General features: G+C 38.7%; 1 protein-coding gene across 2 annotated transcripts in view; it reads left to right on the plus strand.

The window, feature by feature from the left end:
• LOC102223256 (carbonic anhydrase-related protein 10-like) overlaps nucleotides 1-23,587 on the plus strand; it is an 86,837-nt gene that overhangs the window by 25,700 nt on the left and 37,550 nt on the right. For both annotated transcript variants that reach the window (XM_023349653.1, XM_023349654.1), the window contains exon 3: nucleotides 22,603-22,745. In XM_023349653.1, the coding sequence (XP_023205421.1) occupies nucleotides 22,603-22,745 (143 nt within the window). The remainder of the gene's footprint in view (nucleotides 1-22,602; nucleotides 22,746-23,587) is intronic.

Raw genomic sequence — 23,587 nt, forward strand, 5'->3', positions numbered from 1 at the left:
ACCTGGCGCGAGCGTCTTAGCGCCCATGTTGCGGTTAAAGGCGGTTCGGAAAAACAGGTTACGAAGTGTTAACAACGGATTAAACAGTTTTAACTGCTGAAAAAAGTGACAGAAGGCACAGATATGGGAAGTGCAGAAGTACTGTATCAAATCGATATTGGAATAACAGAGTTTTGTCCACTTTAAGGTAAAAACAAAAAACAGCTTCCAGGCCAGGGGGGGGCACAGCTGACTCTGCCCATGCCGCCGGGCCTGGTTGTTGAGTTATCCCTCCTCAGTCAGCTGTGAGGACATCTGACCTGTCATATTCACCAAAGTTTGCCCCATTTAAATGCTTGTTTTATTTTCTAACAAGTGCTTTAATGAAATTACGTTTTTTAATGAAGGAGAATTTGGATTTTTTATTTCACTCTAAAACTACGACCCCAAATTTGCTAGATGTATTTCACAGTATTCATCATCATCAACCTCCTGGCCCAGTCATCCATTTTCTTTTTCAATTGTATTGTTCTTCAGCATATATTGTCAAAAAGGAGAGCGCTTTATCAATTCGATTTTTTTGTGATGGATACAAAATCTGAAGCTGCATTACAGATAGAGTGGTGAAAATAAAAATTACAGTCTTAACCTTGAGCATTGGACCTTTTTTCTCTTTCAAACTAAGAAAGTTTCTGTCAAAACAAGAACTTTAGATTTTAATTTCTGCCTTTTTCCCTCTTGTCTAGACCATTGTACACTGAAAAAATTCATCTATAGAATTTACCTAATAAATCTGAGGTAACAATTTGCATCGACTCTTTTGGGGTAAATTCAATTCCATATATTGAGTATAAAGTAACTGAACAAAAAATATATGAAATACTTAAAGAAATTGGGTAAACTTTACCTCATATTTATGTATATATTCAACAGCTACTTACTCAGTTAAATTAGGTAAAACTATGTCTTGTTTGCTAGTAGGTAATACCTGATAATTACAAATCAAAGTTAATTAAAATCAGTTAATAACCATTAGTTATTCAGAGAAGGTAACATGTACCCCCAAAAAAGACATTCAGATCGTACACCTTCTCAATGTTTTTAATCCATAAAGTCATCAAAAACACAGAATAAACTGCAGCACAACAGTGTCACACAACATTTCAAATAATGAACTTGCGTTATAACCTAACAACTTCAACTGTTGTTTCAGTAATGTTGGACAATAAAACATATCCCTGCTTTAGAACATCCAGACTGCTCAATAAGAAAGGAGTTGATCAGAGAAAAGGAGAAGTGAGGTGATCAGAGCAGAGGTGCAAGGGATGTCCAATCACATGAAGATTTTCTTGTATCTAAACTCTTACTTGTGTTTCTTCGGCCTCACACAACAGTGACTGAGCAAATCTGAAATCTGCAGGTGTATTTATACACAACAAAAAACTGAGAGAGGCTGCAACATACTTATGTATCCATCTGTACATATATTTCTGTGTCTGTATGTGGAGCAGAGGAGGGAAGATAACAAAAATATAAAACTATACTCCATTACAACTCTCTGTCCAGACAAAAGATCCTCTTGGAACAAGAGGGGAAATGTATGTCTATTGCATGAGCTTGTTTTTGAGGCTGTGGACCTTCTTCAGTAGTTTTGCCCCATCAAGTTCCAAAAAAAGTTTTTGAAAAGCTTCAAATGTGTTCTTGAGCTGCTTTGGATAGTCGAGGTTGAGGGCATATATCAGTCCCATCAGCAGTACACATGCCTTTGTTCGGCTTCCACATCCTTCCATCACTTGGTTTCCCTCAATCACAATCGACACATCTGATGGATCCTCCTCAGCCATGATGTTGTGCATCACGATCACCTTCATTGTTTTGTCTGTGTAGTCGTCACATTCCTACATTTTAAAAAGAAAGAAACAAAAAAGATACACATTTTTAATTTTATTGAAGATGCTGTTTCAATACATTTCAACTTATCTAAAGGAGAGCAGAGGGGAGTGGTCAAAAGGGGAGAGAGGGAAAAGGAGTGGAGAGGAGAGGATCCCTTGAGTTAATCAATCATCTGTTATCAATGACATACCTGGCAGTCATGGAAAAGATCTTCTTGTCTTTCACCAAGGTAGTTAATGAGGCAGCAGACAACTGCATCCCTTTTTTTCTCAATGCTCTGTGTCTGTAGGGAGATACAATTTAGTGAAAAGACTGTTAGTGGAGAGTGGGGAGAGAATTACATACACTAACACCAAATTGCTTAAAAACCAAAAGGTAGTTTAAGTTGGTAAGGAGCTCAACTTTGTGCAGAACAAAGCAATTCTTTACAAATTAATTCACTTTTAATTCACGTATATCAATAATGACATATTTGTGAAAAAAAGGTAAATAACATACGTCATTTAAAGTGTCCAACAGAGGGTGCATCTTGGAACCAGCAGCCCCTCCTTTAGCACGCATAAGCTGCATAAGACTTGGTGTGTATTCATCAAGCTTTAGCATGAATGTCTCCTCCAAGGAAACTGTCGTGATACGTCTGAACTCTTCCTTGATCTAGGAAATAAAAGGACACAAATAAAATTTTAAATGACAGACCAGATCTCATAGTAATCACATGAATGTTTCTTGATGGGAAGGAAAAATTATAAATACATTCTCACCTGAGCCTCAGTGAATAATGCTGGCCACCTTTCTTTAAGCACAATCACAGAGGGGCATAGGCTGACTACTTCAACTCTTCGGCTAGAGAAAGTTTTATTCATTTTATCTGTAATTATCTTTGCATTGTTTTTCTTTGTTATTTCACAAATTAATTCAAGCCTCTCTTTCTCCAGTGTCTCTTGGCTTTCACCAGTAGGGTGCGCAGGGAGGTAATTAACCTCTGCTTTTTTGGGCTTTTTTACATTTTTTGATGGCACTGCATCAGCTGGATGCTTCCTTTTTAAGGTGTTGATTTCAATTTCCGGGTAAGAATATTTTCGAGATCTTAGCTTGGCCCGGTAATTGTGCATCTTGTATTTTATGCGCTGCTGCCAGCCATATAAGCCTGCAAATGATCCCGGTTCCCTAAGACATGGAAACTTGGAAACCAAGGCTTCAGCCACTGAAAGGATCTGCTGATTGGTTGGGTAAGCAGTGTACGAAAAAATGACTTTTGCAAGGTCTTGCATTATTGCTGATTTAACACTGGCATCCATGAAGTGTCTTCCAGTGGCATGATATGAGTTGTTTGCCTCTGCAAGAATTAGTTGTATGTCTCGGGAAAACTCAGGTACTTGAAAGGGCACTGGCCATGCAGCAAGGCGACATGAATCAGGCAGAATAATGGTGTCACTGGAACCTGATGATGTGGAGTCGGACACCTGTGAGGATGCATCATGATCTTCAGGGCAGATGTCTGTTTCAGGAGTACTTGCAGGACGGGTGCTCACAGAACTCAAAGAGCTCAATGTAGATGATGGTCCTGATTCAAATATTGGGTGTAGGTCAAGGGTGATGTCAGGCTCTTTTAGGATCATTTTAACAGTGGCCTTGTCATACAAGTCAGCAGTTGAGGTGACACTGAAAAACTGATTGTCAAAGTCTTTGTCTTGATATAGTAGTCCATATTCCCCATTCAACTGGAAAGTTTCAGTAATTATGGAAACAAGATCGTCTACTGTATTGGGAATTCCTGTTGGAAGTGTCAACTTCTTAATGCTGTGTTCTTGTAAAATGACTCTTAACTGGACCGCCATTGCTGTTTGGTGTGTGCTTCCTCAGCTGTAGAGACAGAGAAAGAAAAGAAGTTGAGACTGGTTGTTAACAGTTTATGAGATTATTTGAATAGGTTTGCTTCAATATTCTTCTGCCAAAGAAATAAATGGAGATTTAGTTCAGTAGATTTGAATAAGTAATCTTTGATTGTCATTATTACTTTAAGAAGAGGGAGATGAGGGAAGATGGAGAGGAGAGAAGAGTAAATATGCATCACATTTTCCCATCTTTTGTGGCAATGTCGTATGTATCATGTTAAATAAATATTACAATAAATAAATAAGACAGGATGCCTGGCCACATAGTTGTTGGTGAAGTAATTTTCTTTTTAAATAACTGTACTTGAAAAGTGCAAACACATTTGATATGATAACATGTTGTATGATAACACTGATATAACAACACATATGATAACAGAAATAATCAACCTATTACACTTACTCTGATGCAATGAAGTGTTTAAGGGACACCATACGGCCATCTGCTGTATTGTATGCAGCCAAGGGGTATGTATCTTTAAATTCAGAATGTTTAAGGATTTCTGTCTCTCCTGTGGGCTCTACTTTGAAACTCCTCAGGTGTTCACAGTAACAGCCACTAAGCAACTTCAGAACAAAGACAGGAGTTTCGTGCAAAATTATTATTTGCTGGATTTCTCCAAAGTCAGGTAGGCCTCCTGTTGAGCCAAATGGCAGGATCATGCCAATATTATAGACTGTGCCTAAAATGGTTGCTTTATTTGTCATGTTCACAAACTCTTCCCCAGGGAACTTCATTGCAAAGGACTCCTTAATGCTGTCTTTTAAAACATCGACTACCACTTGGGTCCTTTGTGACACTGTCAGTGCTGGCCTTTGGTTGTTGCAATTGTGGGCATGATACGCAATCATCGATTGGTGTTTTCTTGCCATTGTCATGAGAATGTTTCTAAAACATCCAGTCTGCCTAACAATCCTTTTAAAGAATCGATGTTTGGCTTCAAACCGCATAGTCCAGAAATGTACAAGTGGCCCGTAAACAGTTGTAAGCAAAGGATAATGCTCAAGAAAGTGATGTTTTGGTCTCATTTTCTCGTCTGGGAACACTTCAAAATATCTGTAACGGTGTTCTGAGATCTTACTCTGCATGTATCCTATTGTCTCAGCTGTGTGGAGAGGAGCCATGACAAGCTCAACAACATCTTTCAGGGTCATCAAAACCTCCCAAGCAGGCTCATCTTCTGGGACTTTGTCACCAATCATGAGTGGTATCATTCTCAACAAACACCAGTTTTCGTGTGCGTTACCTCCTACACTTTTTCGTGATTTGAAATTTGGGGCAATGGGTTGTGGGCAGTTTGTTTTGTCACTCCATTTGTAAGGAAAGCAAAGGATGAAATGGTTAAGATCCTGAAGAGAGATGTATTTCTTCCTGATTAACACATCAAGACAGAGTGATATTTCCACAGGTACAATCCCTTCAAGCAAATCATGCAAAGCATCAGGGGGATAACCTGATGTAGCATGAAAGTGACTGAGTCTGTCTGAGATGGGACACTGTCTTTTAACTCCACAGTGGTGAGCTTCTGCAGGATTAGACAGTGCTGCTTTGACGTGCATGGCATAGTTAGACTTAGTACGTAGAGGAAATAGTCCTTCTCCTACTTCATGCTTCTGAATCTCTGACCGTTCTCCAATGCAAAAGCGACAGAAATGTGAAGCTGAAAAGCTTTCAACAAACCCACCTATTGAATGAGCGCCAAGATTGTCAGCAACAACAGCAAGTACAGTGCCCTTGACCACTTTGCCCAGACTTGAAACAAAAATACCATTATCTTCAAAGGACTTCAAATCTTTGAGCAGTGGGTCCAAAACCTTTGTGTAGCCATACTGGTTGACATCATTTGCCTTGCACAAAATGGTTAAGTAAATGGAAGTCAGTGGAGATCTCAATGTGGCAGGTATGTCTGCAAACACACAGTACACTGCTGTGACTTTATGCTTCTTGCGCGATGTTCCCAGAGGGTTGCATATCTCAAAATCATCTATATAAAGGATGAGTGGGATTTTAAGGTCATCTTCACATAAAAATCTGTTTTCTCTTAGTAAAGATCCATCATGAAATGATTTGTAACCAGAAGAGACATCAGATGACCTTTTGTTTTGTAATATTGTATTTTGAATGTGTCTGTTGTCCATAAGTTGAGATAATAATGGGAGGATTGGTATATACTGAAATGTTTTTTTCTCTGTACTATCAAGTATGTACTCAACTGGTTCAGTTGATGAGAGATGTTCCTTTCTAAATTGCTCTCTCCTGAACTGACTGCTTAAAGGCCCATCCACTCGTAAAGCAGCACAGACAGGGCTTAGAAGGCAAAGGTCTTTGACCAGTTCTGATATCACTGAGTCTTCTAATGTACAGTCATGTTTTCTCAAAGTGCTCAGAATTATCGCTTTAATGACGGGGCCTGATGCAGATGCTGTAAGGAAATGAAATTCCTCTACTAGTTCATCAATGCACGAATTGGAGACATTGAAAATGCTCTCCATTTTTATGAGGAGCAACCCCACTCTCTTAGTAATAATTTTGTTTAAGTCCTCATCCTCCTCAAGAACCGAGCCACAGTCATTTTCATCCTCAACAAAATCACTTTCTTCATCCGGGTTGTTTTGGTGTTGATGAAGAACATCAATCTTGAAATCTTCCGATGAATGTGGGTTGTGTTTTCTACTCTTGTGGCTGTGGAACGTTGTATATTTGTTGGCTTTATAATCACAACCCTCAAAAACACATGGCACAGTTTCAAACTTTTTTAGATGGACACCAAGATGTTCAAAAAATTGTCTCTCATTGTCAAAACAGCATGAATTACAGACAATGCATGTGAACGAAAGGACGTTGCCTGGCTGGGTTGACTGAGAATGATGCCTTGATAAATGTGTCCTTAATGCACCCCATGTCTTGACGGTGCAAGGACAATCTGCATAGAGGCAGGGTATGGTGTGGACTCGACCAAAATGCCCATGCATTAGCCTGCTGTGTTTCAGCAGGTCTAATCTTTTTGATGTTGTGAAGTTGCACAACTTGCATTTCCAGTTCATTTTCCCATAACTGAGGTCTTTGGTTAAGGTAACTACACCTTTAAGGTCAATATTATTTATTTTATTTAGCAAACTTGCATACCTGTACAGGATACACTGGGTGTGGGGACGTGGGAGAGTGTGTCAGCCCCAGAACTGGAAGCAGAGTGGTCTATCAGTGAGTCCCTGCTTGTGGGGAACAGACAAGAGGAACTGAAGAGAGGGCAAATACTGAGTGTCCACATATGACTCTGGCTGCAAAAGAAATAAGAGAAAAAGAAATGATCAGACATGTACCTGGGAGAAGAAATATATAAGGGCTAATGTATAGTTCAGAGGTTATTATCTTCATGTTAACCTCATGAATAACCTCATAAACAAGAAATTATGCTTTACGGGGCCCAGAATTGTGATGCTGCAGAGACGAGAGCTGTGACACCGGGTCCAAGGTTCTGATTATGCAGGTTTGGTTTTAAACCATGATGTGGAATTGAGCCTCCACTCTCCCTTTAACAACCAACAAGTTACAAGTCATTTATCTAACATCACAATTAGTCTGAGGCTCTTTAATGAAGGTAGAAACTAAACATAAAGTAAATATAGTTTCTCTGTGCTCCTCTGATCAGAGCGGTCTGTCTGTCTGACAGGGTCTGTTGTGCAGAAATAACTGTACTTACCTCACTAAAATAAAGGCAATGCAATTGCATAGATTAATATTCATTCTTCATAGAATTAGTTTCATAGATCATATTCATAGATGTAATATGCTTCATAAAAATATTACAAGATTCTGAAAACATATATTAAGCACTGACATTTTAACAATACCCAATATAATATAAAATCAATTCTAAAATGTTTTACTTGAACACAAAATTCCTTTAAAAAAATTAGGTGCAGCAACAGTGGGTGTTTACACACATAAAGCTTGGATACAGTGGTACTTTGTTTTCATTTTACAACATGTTTGTTTCCACTCTGGTCCACATCAGCACGCTGTTTCCATGACGACTGACCGGAAAAGACGTGCGACACGTCATCTTTACATGAGTCTTCAATCTGGAGAGCGGATCATTTTGTTTTTAAACAGACCGCGGCGGACACCGACTCTAGCAGCCATGCTAACGGAGCTAACGTGCAAACAACATAAAACACGTCAGTCATTTCATATGTTGGCGACATGTTAGTATAGTAGTATTTTAAGACGGGACTTAAATGAATTGTTCCTCATTGACAGCAGTGTATTTACTGGCTGTGTCTCAGTGCAGAGTGATGTGGGAGCAGAGGCCTGCAGATACTTACTGACCATTATACCTTAACCACTCGGCAAAAGCTGAACTATCCCCTTTACAGTCTATGTGTTGCCTAAACAGCCGCACATTCAATATATTAGAAAAAGCTGGCGTTGACTAGTTTCTAACCTTAAAACCAGCGGTCAGACAGTCATGCATGCTGGCTAATCTTGTAAAAAGCAATTTACCTGCAGTTGCCATGGTGGCGCCAGGGACAGATTCAAACGTTGATTTCGAGTAACGGCATGTTACACAGATGCACATGGAATATAAGTGAAGTGTAATATCTCATCATTTCAAATATTACTATTTGCCTTCGCGCTATTATTCACAGCACCCCTATGTAAATAGCTTACCTTTAGCTCCCGGTTCGATGGCAGAGAGGATGCAGACTTCTCTGTCCCGCTCGTTCAAAAACGCGGTCTGACGCATGCGCAACTTTGGAGCACCGTACTTAAGATTCGGGGGTATATTTGACTGTATTTTCCTATGTAATGGTTTTTAATGTTAACGAATGGGTAGCATGTGTATAATTTACCCATTATTTTATAATTCCTTGGCTGACTGAAAAAATTAATTAAATGTTATATGATTTGTATAGATCATATTTACCACTCTCCAAAATCACTTTTTTCAGTGTAGCACAATATGTATTAACTGAAAAGCCCTTGAATATCTGGACCAGCAGACCTGCACTGAATTATCCTACAATGAATACAGATTGCCAAATTCTTCTTAATTTTTCCTGTGGCGTGTTGTTTCTACTAAAATTCTAATTTATATTCTGAACACTTGAAAAATAATACATTTTCATAGCTGCTAAAACAACTATCTGCAGAAACTATCTTGATTCATGAAGAGGGAAGTAAATCTTCTTACCTGCAAGGCATGCACAGCTCAATAGTTCTGTAGATTAAAACTGAAAAGTTTTAATCTTCTCAAAAATTGTTAATAAGCTTTGCCTTGTCTGACAGGCAAAACGAGAAATCCTCTCCTGATTAATTGTGCTAGTCTTTATTTCAGCTCCAATTTTTTATTTTTTATTTTAACTCGGTGGCAATAATTTCAAATAGTTAGCTGATATTTCAGACCCGAAACTTAAACACGGCTAGCTGGTTTTCCAATAACATTCAGTAATTGCTTTATAGTCAAAGTTTCAGGTCACTGCAGACATGAGCAGCAGGAGGAAGGCAGTGGGGGGAAGCGGCTGCTGACCACAGCTGGACAGCCTAATTGTGCCCGTCCAACACCAGGAGGACGAAGACAACAGATGAGAAGAAAAGAGCAGGAGCAGAAAGTCTGAAATCAGCCTTCCTTATTCTCCAGGAGAATTCAAATTTCTGTCCAGCATAAATACTGCAGCTCCACAATCTAAAATTAGCACAAAGAGTAAAGAAGATGTTTGATGGATTATTTCTTTCTCGGCATTGTTACAAGCCCCTTTCACTTCAAAAGGCTGGCCTGGCTTTTAAAGAGAAAAATGAAACTTTCAAATATATCTTATTTCTTAAAATTTGAACAATAAACAGCAACAGACAAGATTTCATAGGAGAATAATCTGCTTAGCTCTGGCAGACAGGACTTGGCTAGTTTTATATGGACACAGCCCACACCATCAGCTCTGCCACTCAAACCACAAATGCATTTTCCTTACAAACACACAGCCATTTAAAAGGAAATAAACAGCATCGTTTATTTCCTTTATTTCCTGGTGAGTTATCAGGAAGTGTTTCAACACAGGGGAAAAAAAATCTACCAAGCACAAATGTAACAGAGTTCCACCTCATAGCAAATATTTTCAGAAAGGATGGCCTCAACACACCCATCTAGATGAAATTGTCCATCAGCATAATTGAGGCGCGTCTTAACTCAGCACTCTGATTATCCAAAGAGCTTTTAATTAAGCTTAGCTGGCTTCCTGAACAAGTTTCTGAATTCCATTCATGCAGACAAGCAGATAAGTCTTCATCAGTTTGGCTTGGGATGGGAAACTTTTTTTTTAATTACTGAATTAATTTGATGGATAAAATCATTTGCATGTATATGGACAGAAACTGTTTCATAAATGTCTGTGTGTGCTTTCACCGGCACAACCGCCCCGACTTGTGGGGTCATGACCTTTGTGTTGCACTGGTACAAGGGCCAAAAACATTGACCTGCTGGACTTCTTTGTGGCACATTTCAACAATGGATCCCAAACCGTTTTTTCTCTCTTTATTCTCAGACTCTTGTCTTTAGGCTGGCTCACTTGTTGCTAAGCTGCAGGCATTTTACCTCAATGTGTTTGTGCCAATATCTGTTGATTTTTATCACGCCTCACTCTCTGCTCTTTCAACGATTCAACAGTTTCTCATCTACCAGAGGAAACCAAATGTTGGATTTGTTTTATGGATCTCCAAAGCAAGACCTTCTTTTGAGAAAATATTTCATGATCTTGTGTTTCTCTGCTTGGAAAATAAACCTAGGACCTATGATATCCCTTAAAGCTGCGGTATGCAACTTTTATTATTATTATTATTATTATTATTATTATTATTATTATTGCATTAAAAAATTTAGATGTTCTGCCTTCTCCCAGTGCTCCCAGTACTAACTCCAGAAATACACCACTCAGTCAGAAAGCACCAGTTAGAGATAAAAGGAGGGCTGTAAACTGTAAACCAAGGGTTTTGTAAAAAATATGCAAGGCACTAAACCCCAAGTTGCCCTCTGACCTTCCTATGAGTGTGAAGATGTGTGTGTGTTTATGTCTGTACTGTAAAGCATCCAGTATAACAGGAAAGGTCCAACATAAATTCTAAGATCTAAGAATTAAACATTAAAAGCGGCTGTAACCTTCACCTAACTGTCAGGGAAGCATGTTGTTTGGGCCTTTTTTATATTACTTCTTAATGTGACATGCCAATTTGAATGAAACCCATATTCAAAATTACTTGGGGTGAAGCTGTACACAGACATTATGGTCTGGGGTTTTTCACTTCACTTCAGTGAGGAGAAAATAATAAAAAAAAGGACAAATAAAGATCTGGGTTTAGAACTGGTTTGATTTAGTCTTTAATTAACAAAGGACAACAGAGTGCAGCCAGTGGATGGATGGGCAATGTTGCATTACACACTTAGTTCTGCTTGTAGACATTGTGTGTGTGTTCTGCTATTAAACAATGCTGTATTTGAAATTAAAATGTTCCTTTATGTAATTTTAGGACAGAACAAAGCTAGTTGTATGCTAAAATAGCGTACAAAGCTATTTTGGAGGTGTTACAATCTGTTTAGAACTGACCTAACACAAGAATAATCCCAAATCTTTGATACCATTTCTGTCTCTGACAGAAACCAGTAGAGAAAAATGTTTCCTTTACAAACTGCTTTAAATAACAACATGGACTCGTTAAATTGGATTGAAATGATTTTATCTGAATGGCATATTGCATGTTAAGAAATAAACACTATTGCTGTAAATACACTGAATTTAGCAAAATACTCATTTCAATCTGTAGTCTAATAAAACAATACAACATGTAGAAATAATACAGAATCATATACAACAAATAACGATATGAGTTTGGGTGAAAGTATTTTAAGATACTCTTTTCAAAGTGTTAGTGCCTTCTAAAGTGTTTACTACAATATCTGTGATTAAATTCTAACTGGAACAGGAAGTTCCTAAAAAGTACTGGAGGTTCAGTGATTGCTGAAGCACCATGCTGTAAACCGCCTCCTCAGAGGAATAGGTGGAGTTCTCTCTCTCATGGTGACAGGCAGTGCATTCCAGATCTCACCTTCTTTAACAGATAAAACTTCCTGGAAGATTTTCAATTTTGAACCTCACATTCTCCCCCCTGGAGATGATCTGCTTCTATTTATACCGTTTTGCTTTTTTAAAAGAAATCCTCCAGGAGTGACAGGGCCTTATCTATTATTGACTCATAAATAAGAAGCTATCAAAGATTTTTATTTATTTATTTTTTTGTAAAAGTGTTTAATAGGATTTAGTGAAGTGACACAAGCAAACAGCCATGTTGTGAAACAGTATTTAAAAGTGTGATATGATCATGCAGTCCAGCTCAGACTTGGCAGCCTCTGTAGAGGTAAGGGGCCTAATCTGTTTCAGATTTTGCAGGTACAATGTAATTGTTTGAATTGCATCTTTATGTGCTACTTTTAGGTAAGGTTGGAGTCCACAATTTAACCAAGATATTTAAAATGGGTAACCAGCAGCAGAGATAAGATCCTTTCAGTCATACAGATGATTTGAACCTGACTCACCATCTGACAAGATGGAGCAGGAAGATGTTAAAAAACAGCTGCTTACTAAAATAGTGGTCTAAGGATGAAAGAAGGGAATTCTTAATCAGAATAATATGTTGGGTTTAATCAGGTTGGTTAAGTTAATCAGGTTGGATCAGGCACGGACACCATGTCACAATGTCTGTGTCCGAGTCAAGTTGGAATTTTTAGATCCGATCTAAATTCTAGCTGTGTGAGCAGATGTGAGGCCTCAGCAAGTGAAGCAGTTTTTTAATTTAATATGTTATTGAGTTATTGGGGATACAGTCAGTAGTTTGTCACTGTGGAGAAAAGCTCAGATGTTTTCATCTGCTGGAGGTATGATGGTATGATGGGATCCAGATTCTCTGTTCAACTTGTTGAAAATGAAACTGCATGAAAATTAAATGCAACTAAACAGCCATCATTTAAAAATTGACGGGTTGAAACACGTCAAAATGACGGATCACTAAAACGTCTAACACGACCTCTGAACTAAGCCAACTTTGTAGTTTTGTAAGAACCACAATCAGAACTACAAGAACTACAAAAGCACTTGTAAGAATTGTGGCAGCTGTCTTTGTAACTTTCCCCTGTGTGAAAATCATGACAGTATCTGTAAAGGTGTTTACCGAGTGTTTAATGCATCAGCAGATTAACCTCTGGCCAAACATCTAGAACGTCAATATAGATTGAGAATAATAAAGATGCCAGGATAGAGCCCTGTGAAACCTCAACATTATATTCAAGGTGAGAGGATTTGACAAGTTGCTTTTTGACAGTCAGTGCTGGGTTTGGTTATTGCAAAGTAATGGAAATGAACAGTCTTTGTTAATATCCCCCAGGTTGCCCATCAGATAAGAGGACTATTCTGAAACTTTGAGGTTTGTTTTCTGGCTGATCTGGTTTCCAGAGTGCCAACATTCATATCCATTTTATTTCCAATTTCATACTTACAAAGCTTAGAATCAACACTTTCAGAATCTGTAAGTAACTCAAAATGGCCCCAGGGAGTCGTGTTCCTGTGAGTGTTGCCAAGCCTGCTTATTGTGAGCGACTTAGGGCTTGTTTTTTTTGTTGTTTTTTTCAAATTTTCAAATCTCATGAGTCACGGGTTGCGGATTTTAAGGCTGGGTTTTGAATATGAAGCTGCTTATTTGATTTTGGCTTTCGTTCTGAGAAAAACCCTTTGATTATCTCCCAACGCCCCACAGTAAAGCAAAAACACTAGTGGTAGGCAGTTTGTTCTTTTGACACCTCCATTTTGGCATCCCAAACATGCCACAGCCCCGAGTGACAGAGGAACAAGTGATAATACAGTGTGAGAATCAGATGCAGTAAATGGTGAAAATGTGGGGGGAAAGAAACAGTCAGAGAAAGAGCTCTACTGCGCCACACGAAACCTCTGCTCCTTTTTCTGTAGCTCCATCTGAACTCACTAGTTGTCGTTTTAATCCAGCATTCTAACACTGAAAAGCACAAAGAGCTGCATCTTTCTCTTCATGACATACGTGTGCAAAATGCACTTTTCTTTTGATTAGTTTTATTCAAAGAATTTACAATTTTGCTATTGCTTGCCAATAATGCCACAATAAATGTCTACATTTCTACTGTTTACCAGCGACCTTGGTTTTATACAACGTAGTGGGTTGCCAGTTGAGCTTGTTTTCATGGAGCTGGTTGCTTCTGGCAACCACTGGTTCCTGGTTTTGTTGTGGCCAGTCACATTTTATACTGAGGACATCTTCACCAGACACCATCTGGCCCATGCAGTAGACTCTATGTCTTTGATTAGGCCTTATTCATGACCCCCGGGTTTTGTCTGGCCCGTATAACACTTTTTAGTACATGTAACTAAGTCAGAAGTGCAAAGAGTAACCCAGATTGCTCCTAAATGTGTCTGTTCTCTGGGGAGCAGCACAGCCAGTTGGCCACACAGCAGCCGACACAGATGGGATTTTTAATGCTTTTCTTGTGTTTCTGCCTCAGAGTCACTATTCTGTCAAGAACGACAAGTAATATTCCTCGGCTTAACACAAATTTAGATTCATCAACAAAATAATACATTCAGACATTACTTCCCTTGTGGTACAACAAAAGAAAACTCATATTCGGCTCTTTATTTCAATACAATATCTGATATGTAATCCTGCTGTGTAGATCATGAATAATTATGTTATTTATTGGGATTGGTTCTGCTATTAAGCTTTACAGAACCCAGATCAGCCGTGTCGGCCGAGATCGACATAAAATATAAACTTTACATGTATGAGTGTCTAAAACGCTTTCTTGTTTTCCATATAAAAAAAAGAAAAAAGACAGATAGAGATATGTTTATTTTGCTTCGTAGTCAAGTAGCTGAGTTCTCAAGTTGCGAGTTGCTGTTTTCATCACAGAGAGCTCGGGGAAACTAACTGTCTCTGCGGTGGCTGTGCAGCCATTTCTGAATAAAAAACATTTATTTAACATTGCAGCCAATAGCTGCATGATTATGAATCAGGCCACCAGTAACTGGCTATCTGACAAATAATCAGCCTATTTCAACTAGTCAGACTCCCAGCCTTCGCAGTAGATTACCATATTTTGCCTTGCATCAAAAAATGTCATTGACAACTTTATTTTTTGAACAGTCTTAATAAACAAATTTGCACCGCCGCTCCGGCCTTCGTCCCGACCGCTGCGTTGTGCATCGCCACCTCAACACCTTCCATTTGAACATGTTGACTGCTGGTCTGTGACGATGCACAGAAAGTCAGGCCAAACTTCAACTTTGTGTGTGGAAGTTATTACACCTTTGGGTTTTATATTACAGCAGGGTATTGTGTCTCTGTGACTTTCTTTGTAGGAGTTATAACAATACTTTGCATGATGTGTAGTCAAAGTTTGAAGTGCCACGCCCCATCAACATTCTCAAAAACTCAACATTTCTGCAGCACACACTCTGCCATGCCTCAAGGCCAAACTGCAAATTTTGAAGCCAACTAATCAAAACCTCTAGGAGGAATTACATCAATGCAAAGGCTGTAATTGGCCAAATCAAGTCAAAGATGCCAACAATTATCCGAAATGACCGCCTTCTTGGTATCAGGTAGATCTTGTGAAGTGCCACAATTTCATACTTCTACAATAAAGTGAGCTTAATGAGGAGGGTGTTTAGAATGTTATTAGGGGGCGCTGTTGAGCTATTTATGCCGTGACCTCTGCACAACATTTAAACCAGGTACATTTCACGCACGTCTGACCTGTGTGCAAAGTTCACTGAGTTTATGTTTGTGTCTTTTGATTAGGCCAGCTCACATGACAGAAGAAGAATAAATACAGATAAAGTAGTCCTTTCTCTGCTCTGGCCTTAAATGTTGTTATATGTTTCAACAAAAACTCTCCACTCTGTTAAATGTCTGTATTAGTGTGAGCCTTAAACTCAGATAGGGTTTGTTGATGGATGAAAGGTAATGATTCATCATTTAGGAACACTTTCATTGTGTCATGCACTGCACTGAGCTAGACAAGGTTATTAACGCTGCACTGTAGAAGCAAGGGCAGAATTTATTGAGCAGCCTGTACGCCATTACAGACGAATGCGCCACGGTTACTGTGAGCACCTATTTCCCACAAAGTCCTTCAGGATTTTACTTGTTCACAGGCACACCAACCCTGCTTTCTATTATGTGATTTGCTTGAATGTGGTGATAGTTCATCATTTCAGATTTACAATAAATAAATCCTTGGGGCAGTTCAGCAACCCACTTGGTTCTCAGTGTTGTTCTGACTGTTTCATGTGAATGAATGCAGGTAACTTACCTGAGTGTAATAGCTGAATTAAAGTAAAAACAAAAATCAGCATTGAAATGTGTTGATTTATTTGCATACATTTTTAAGATTGCCAGTAGATCCAGTATCCATAAAAGAAATGTGACATCATGGTGTGAAAAGTCCTCTTTTCAGCAATACAGTCAAGAAACACAAATGATTACATTTATGTATTAGACCCCATGTTGAGGTTTTGTTAACACTTTATAGTTTTTTAAAATAAAAATGATTCTGTAATTGAAAACATTGTAACTCATTCTGCATGCTTTCCTTTTGTGTTTCACTTTGTGAAGGACACAGATGATGTGTAGAGGATCCCCTCTTTCCTTTGAGTGACAGTTGGATAGAGCACAGAACGAGGAAAACCTTTTCTGGGAAAAGTCTGATTAAGATCTCAGAGTTCTTAGAGCTTTAATCTGTTGAATGATAACTTGCTGAACTTCCTTCATTACTCTAATGGTCTAACCAAAAGCCGTTTCATTCTGGTCAGGACAAATAGACATTTTCTCTTTGTCTTTATGTGTGTGCTAACAAACACTGAAGTTATATGAGCTTTCTCAATATTCTTAGATAAAAAAAAATATGTTTTTCTTCGTCTTTTGCTTAAAGGAGCATGGGGAAAAATGAAAATCTGACTCTTTTTTTTTAGCTTTCTGTTATGTTACAGTGTTATTCTCTCATCAGAAACATAACTGGAGTGTCGTCTTGATTATTTAATCCATTTCTGAGAAATCCTTTTATTTCCCATGCCAACCATTCGGGGTGCCTACACATTTGTGCCCACAATGTATAACCTACTACCACAAAGCTCCTCCTCCTTGGAGCTGCAGTCTCCAGCAGAGCTTCTTCCTCACAGAGCACCCCTTCCCCACTCAGCTCCTTCAGACTAGCAGCAGCAGCAGTTGGCAAACACTTAGTGGAACTGTGCACCTGCTGAACTCATTATACAAACTATTTCTTTGTCCAACGCCCTTAAGAACAGGTATAAACGGCATAATGAAGATACTTTTGATGATATGCTGAAGGGAGAGAGCTGGAAAAATAGGAGCTTCTTAAAGACACAGAGGCCAATTTCAAGTCAGGTAATGATACTGATTCACTACTTCCTTTCAGTTTAAATTCGGTACTTGCATCAACCAAATTGTCCACAAATCTTTGTTTATTACAAATTTTTAAAATGGACCCCCCCCCTCCCCCCCATTACAAAAGATTATATGCTAGCAGGTTAATGATAAAGTACATTCTAATAAAGAACCACAAAGCCTGCCTCAGAAAAAACACCAGCTAAATATTCAAATCCAGGTGTGAAAAAGTTTACAACTCAGATAAATGTGAAGACAAGACAGAAGAAAATAAGAGCTGAATTTGGTCACAAAGTGTGGTGCAACATTTCCATGCAGGCCAAAGTAATCAGTCAAATAAAAGATTTTGATTTTAACAATGTTTTACAGTAGAGTGTGGTGAATACAGTAAACTAAGGTTCATGAGTCATGGAATGTCCTGTTATAGTCAATTAGTGCAAGTCTTATCACCCAAATATAATAAAATAAAATAAAATATAATATAATATAATATAATATAATATAATATAATATAATATAATATAATATAATATAATATAGAGGGACAAGTTTAGGTTCAATCAGTTCACTTGTGAAGTCTATCTAATAATAATAAATCAATCTTCTAATCTGTAAATTTACATCATCTAATTAATAAGAAACGTCACGTTCAAGAAAACAAATGAGAAAATTAAAGAATTATGAACTTCAGCCACTTCAAAGGAAAATCATCGCTCACTTTAATCATAACCTATTGAGTTAATTAAGATCCCCATATAAGCAGGGGCCTATGACAAAAGTCAAATTGGCCCCCTGGTGTAGCTGCTGTCACCAAATGAATCTAACTGACCCGTCAAATGATTTACATAACCAACTGTAAAGGCTCAACTGTCTTACTAACAGACAATAAGAGGAATATATAACTAGTCTAGGATTTCCAGAACGTAGACTGTTGTGCCTGGTAATCTTTGGCCAGATGACCGAAATCAAACTAAGGTGATTGTTGGTTGAGTCTATCAGTTATTCCAGATCAGTGGTGACTTGCTTTGAATATAATCCTTTATAATATTTGAATATAATCCTTACAAAGGTTCAGACAGCTAATTTGCCAAATCAACTTCTTACTAGCTTCCTCCAGCTGCAAGGATTCATTTCCTTTCACGTTCACACAGTGATTTGACGTCTATCATTTACAGCAAAATGTGCTTTTACAACTTTACAGATCCCTACTTCAAGAAACAAACTAACCCTTTAAATTCATTCTACCTATTATCAATCTCTCAAATGACTTTTCTTTTTCAATGAAAGTTGTGCTATTCCAAGCTGCTTTGTTCAAGGTGATTTAGCCTTGACATTTGGTTAGCTTTTAATAAAATTATTCTAAAGAGATAACAAAAACAATACCACTGTTATTAGTCAGCAAGAAGGGTGACGAAAAAGTAGAAAAATTAGTCAGCTTCATTTTGATGGCAAAGGCCAACAATGAAATTATTCAGGGTGAGTGGAAACCTGACTAATTTCAAACCATGGTGAAACAAAGTTACACAGAGACCCTATGATGTCATACATATAACTATAGTCCCATTGACCTGACAGCCAATCTCTCTCCACTGAGAAATGAATAAATCATATCTTTTGAACAACATTCGTACGTCTAATAAACTGAGCTGCTGTTCATTTCTCTGATGTGTGGAGGGTCGTATCGCTCCACTCAACCTGAGAGCCTCTGCTCTTTGTTCCTGTTAAGAAGGTTGAGCTTGTTGAGAGAAATTACTGGGGTTTCAATTTATTGCAGAAATTATTACATATTCTGCGACTCTCTGCCTCAGACATCGGGAGTTTCTTTTTTTATTTTTTAAACCTGTCCTGTCCATCAGTGTGTGCACTCTGAATTGTTGTCTGAATCCCAGCAGATTTATGTTCACAAGTGGAGAAGTTTGGCTTTTATATATATATATATATGGACTTTATTATAAATTGCTTTAGATTTTTTTTCAAATGTAATGTCAAGTCCCATTCCTGCAGAAAGAGAGAAAAAAAAAACAGAGAAATGATAGCGTCAAACATATGAATATAACAACTACAACATCACTGAAAAGCACACAGTACTAACTTAATATAAGATGTATTTGTGGTGGCTGCTGCTCAACATAGTGCATCTGAAAAGACCTGAATCCAAAGATTTCTGCGTGTGTGTATGTGTGTGTAGGCATGAATTAGGTTTTTATATCCTTGTGGGAACCTATTTCTGGGGTTGTGGGGACCACTGCTCCTTGTGGGGACATTTTCTTGGTCTCCATGAAGGAAAATGCTGCTTTTGTGTTTGGGGTAAGGTTTAGGACTAAGGTGTGAATTGACTTTTGGTTAGGGTTGGGGTTAGGCTGTAAAAAATGAATGGAAGTCAATGTAAAGTCCCCATAAGATATAAAAACATGTGCGTGCGGGGGTGGGCGCGTGTGTGTGTGTGTGGGGGGGTTGGGATGAAGATTCACGGTGCTCGTCTGCCTCATAATGGATGTTATTTTTGCAGTTTCATCACCGTCTTGTTTTATTCATTTTCTTATTTAAGGCCATCTCATCTAACCATCTGTGGATACGAGATCTGGGAGAGCCTCCAAATGGTCAAGTATTTATGAGCTGAATTAATCAGAAAGTACAGTGCCCCAAAATAATATTTGCCTCTTGCAAATGATTTTTTTTATTTTTGTTTTTTTTTGCTTTTAACACTCTTGGCCTGATTAGACCAGTAGAGTAAAGTACAACACATCATAAGGCTGTGAGACTCTGGAGAACCAGAGTAAAAGGTGTTGTCCACAAGAAAACATGGAGCAGCTATGAATCTTCTGAAGAGTGGCCTTTTAAAATCAGAGGTTATGATTTATCAATAAAGATAAAAATTAAAAAACAGTGGCAAAAAATACTTCTCAGGGAGAGTGCCAAGGCTAGAACCACCGCTGCCTAAAAGGATGAAAATCTGAAACGAAGGGTTTTACTCACAACTGATTAAAGGAGAATCCATCTCTTAAAAAGATGCCTACAGTGGCAGATAAAGTAGAAATCATCAATAAACTGAATGGATTGAGCTTTGCATGTAAAGTCAAGCCAATTATTCTGAGAACGCAGTCTACTGAACATTTTAACTTGTCTTGATATGAAAGCAGGAGACCCACTGATAACAGTTTGTCTCGCCAGAGAACAGGCAGCTGCCAGGGGAGACAGAAAATAACCAGTCAGTAAATACTGAGCGCTGATTTACAGAAACAGTGAGCCTCAAGTTCCGATTGTCCCAGCATTGTCCATGCCGGACATGACAGCAGTATGTGAGAGACATTTTCTTAAAGTGACGTCACAGGAGTTACTTTTAGTCTTAGGATTCTTTGTGAATAATCTCCTGAACACTAAAATATTTGATTAATGGTGAGGAAACTCCTGATCTTACCTCGACTGGTCAGGAGGAGAAGAAGCCAAAAAGCTACAAACAACCTCATGCACTGAAAGAGGAAGAATGATCCACTAATAGTGAAGATGTATGTCAGACATTGGTATCCAACATGTCAGAGAATCTTACAGAAGTTAGAGAGAAGACAGATCAACTCTGAACATGTCAACTCTGTTTGGAATGTTTGTTTTTTTTTCGTTTCTGCAACTGCAAAGACTGGCCTCTATTTGTTGTTTGGTGTGTATCTTGACAGGCAGAGTAGTCTTCAGCCCTGAACAGACACACGCACACGCCCGCACGCACACACACACACACACACACACACACACACACACACACACACACACACACACACACACACACACACACACACACACACACACACACACACACAGCTGGGGAGATATGACGGTGTGTTGACATACGGCTGTGTGCTGAGCAGGGTTCAGAGCTGCCACATCTGTCACTCCACTCTACAAAACAATCCAGACCGAGAGGGATGAGAGGCTGCATGGAGAAGGGTGGAGTGGAGGGGGGCTGAGTGCTGCTGCTGGGTCCTTTTGGCTTCCAATTGTAAATGATCATGTATGATTATTAAAACATATGCAGAAAAATAACTATGTGACTTTTGCAGGCCATAAGTTTACATCAGTGAGGCTCTACAAACTCTGGCCAGTCTCAGCTCAGGACATGACAGCTGCTTCACACTCTGAGCCGTCATTAAGCCTCTCTCTGACAAACATCATGACAGTTTATCTAGTGATCAGCTTGAAGCGTGTGTGTGCGTGTGGGGGCGTGTGCAGGCGTGTGTTGTGGTTGTACAAATCTGAATTTCAGTGGCTTTGGTGAAGTCATGCCCGTTGTGTTGGTTTGAACTCTGCATGTGATCATCCTCGTCTCTTGCTGGGCGAAACGCGTGGAGCTCACATCTGGCTGCATTTAGCTAAGCTGTTATTCAAACATGCCCATCCAAGGCTTTATGATGCAAGTTGGTGTGCACACTGTATCAGAGGATCACTTGGTGGCAGAAAGCAGTCACGGTCTATGAAACTGATATTCACTAAATCCTCTGTGTACCACTAGCACAGTGGTTTTCAAACTGTGCTAGAAGAATCGCTGGTATTTTAGAGCTCAGAGAACAGACTTTAAAAATACTTTTAGTTTATAAATCACTGAACAGTTTAGCATCACAACACATTAAAGATCTGCTATATCAGCCTTCCAGACCTCTCAGGTCTTCTGGTTCTTGTTCTGGTTCTGCTCTTCATCTCCAGAACCAGAACCAAACATGGAGAAGCAGCATTCAGCTTCTATGCACCACAACTCTGGAACAAACTTCCAGTTAAACAATATGAAGGGTAAGGAATGACTGACTATCAAAAATGCAAGATCATATCTTTTGGAAACTGCTGACTGAGCCTATTATTAGCAGACATGTCTAATTGCAAGTTTAGCATTTTCCAGTTTTGTTCATAAAATGGTTTTAAAAATGGTTCTAAATTCTGTTTTTGTCATTTTTCCTTCATTTCTGCTTTCTCTTGAAACTTTCCTCCTTCCTGCCTTACTAAGCTAATGTTTTGGTCTGCTCTGTTGCATCTTCACACACTAAGTGCAAAAATGGTTACAACTCCCACTCAGTTCTTTCTATATTAATGCAAACCTACATGGATTCCAGCACAGCCTTGGCACCCGGCACATCGGATCTCGTCTCAAACTGACACTCAGATGGAGAAAGTCGCTTAAGTAAAAATAATTTAATCCCGTGGATGAGCAGCTAGCAATAGTTTGTCTCTTATTATTATAATTGGATTTAAGTAAATTAAGGTCTCAGCTTCCTGCTTTCTCCAATCACATCATCATTGAGTTTCTCTGTTCTCTTTCTGTTGGATTTACCTGAAATGAAAACGTGGCTCTGTTTCTGTCTCCCTCTCATTCTTCACCAGTTCCGTCCTTCTGGGGTCTGGTCAACTCGGCCTGGAACTTGTGTGCCATCGGAAAGAGACAGTCCCCCATTGACATCGAAACCACTCACATGATCTTTGACCCTCACCTGACCCCTCTGAGGCTGAACACAGGAGGACGGAAGGTAAGAATGGAAGAACTGATGAACTGCTGAAATGCTGAAATGCGAGGAGGGTTTGTTCTCAACCAGCTGCTGCACCATAATTTACCACAGCAGCTCAAAACAGAGCAGATCACTAGCTGTTTCCTTTACTGACACCAACAAAACCTTGTCTATATTTTGCTAATGTAAAAAAAAAAAAAAACATAACAATTTTGCAATTCTTGTGTTTCCATTAAATAGAAAACACCTGAAAAGTTTGTCCACATAATAAACATAATAAACATAATAAACATGCCTCATCCCAGCGCCAAAACGTACTGGATGACTGAAAACAAACAAGTAGATAAAAATAAATATCTGGGGAATATCATAACTTAAACGTAACATTTAAAGCACCAGGGTTTATATAGAAAAATATTCATATTTTTGTTTGTGTGGTTTTAAAGGCTCTACATTGAAGACAGTGAGAAATAAAATCATAACTTTCTGTTTTTTCTATCTGTTCTCTCTTCTGTTCTCGGCTCTCTCACACAGAGCTGTTGGTCACTTGCTCAGCCCGTCCCTCCCGTATCAAACTTCTAATTAACTTAAAGTTAAAGAATCTCAATATGAATGAGATGTTTTCTACCTTTGACACAAAAACTTAAATCTATGAAAGCAGTGTAGCAGTTTTGCTTATCATGATTCAGCCAAACTGCAGTTTGATTTTTATTGTTAATCTGTTTCACTCTATTGAGCAGTGAATGTAAATGAAAGATTTACATGTTGTTTGCTTTAAGTATTTACTTACTGGAGGGTTGTTATTTGTGCAGCAGAGCTACAGCTAACAGCTAACAGCTAACTGCTCACTACAGCAGCTCTAA

This window comes from Xiphophorus maculatus, chromosome 16 (genome assembly GCF_002775205.1).
Source record: "Xiphophorus maculatus strain JP 163 A chromosome 16, X_maculatus-5.0-male, whole genome shotgun sequence".
Taxonomy (NCBI): domain Eukaryota; kingdom Metazoa; phylum Chordata; class Actinopteri; order Cyprinodontiformes; family Poeciliidae; genus Xiphophorus; species Xiphophorus maculatus.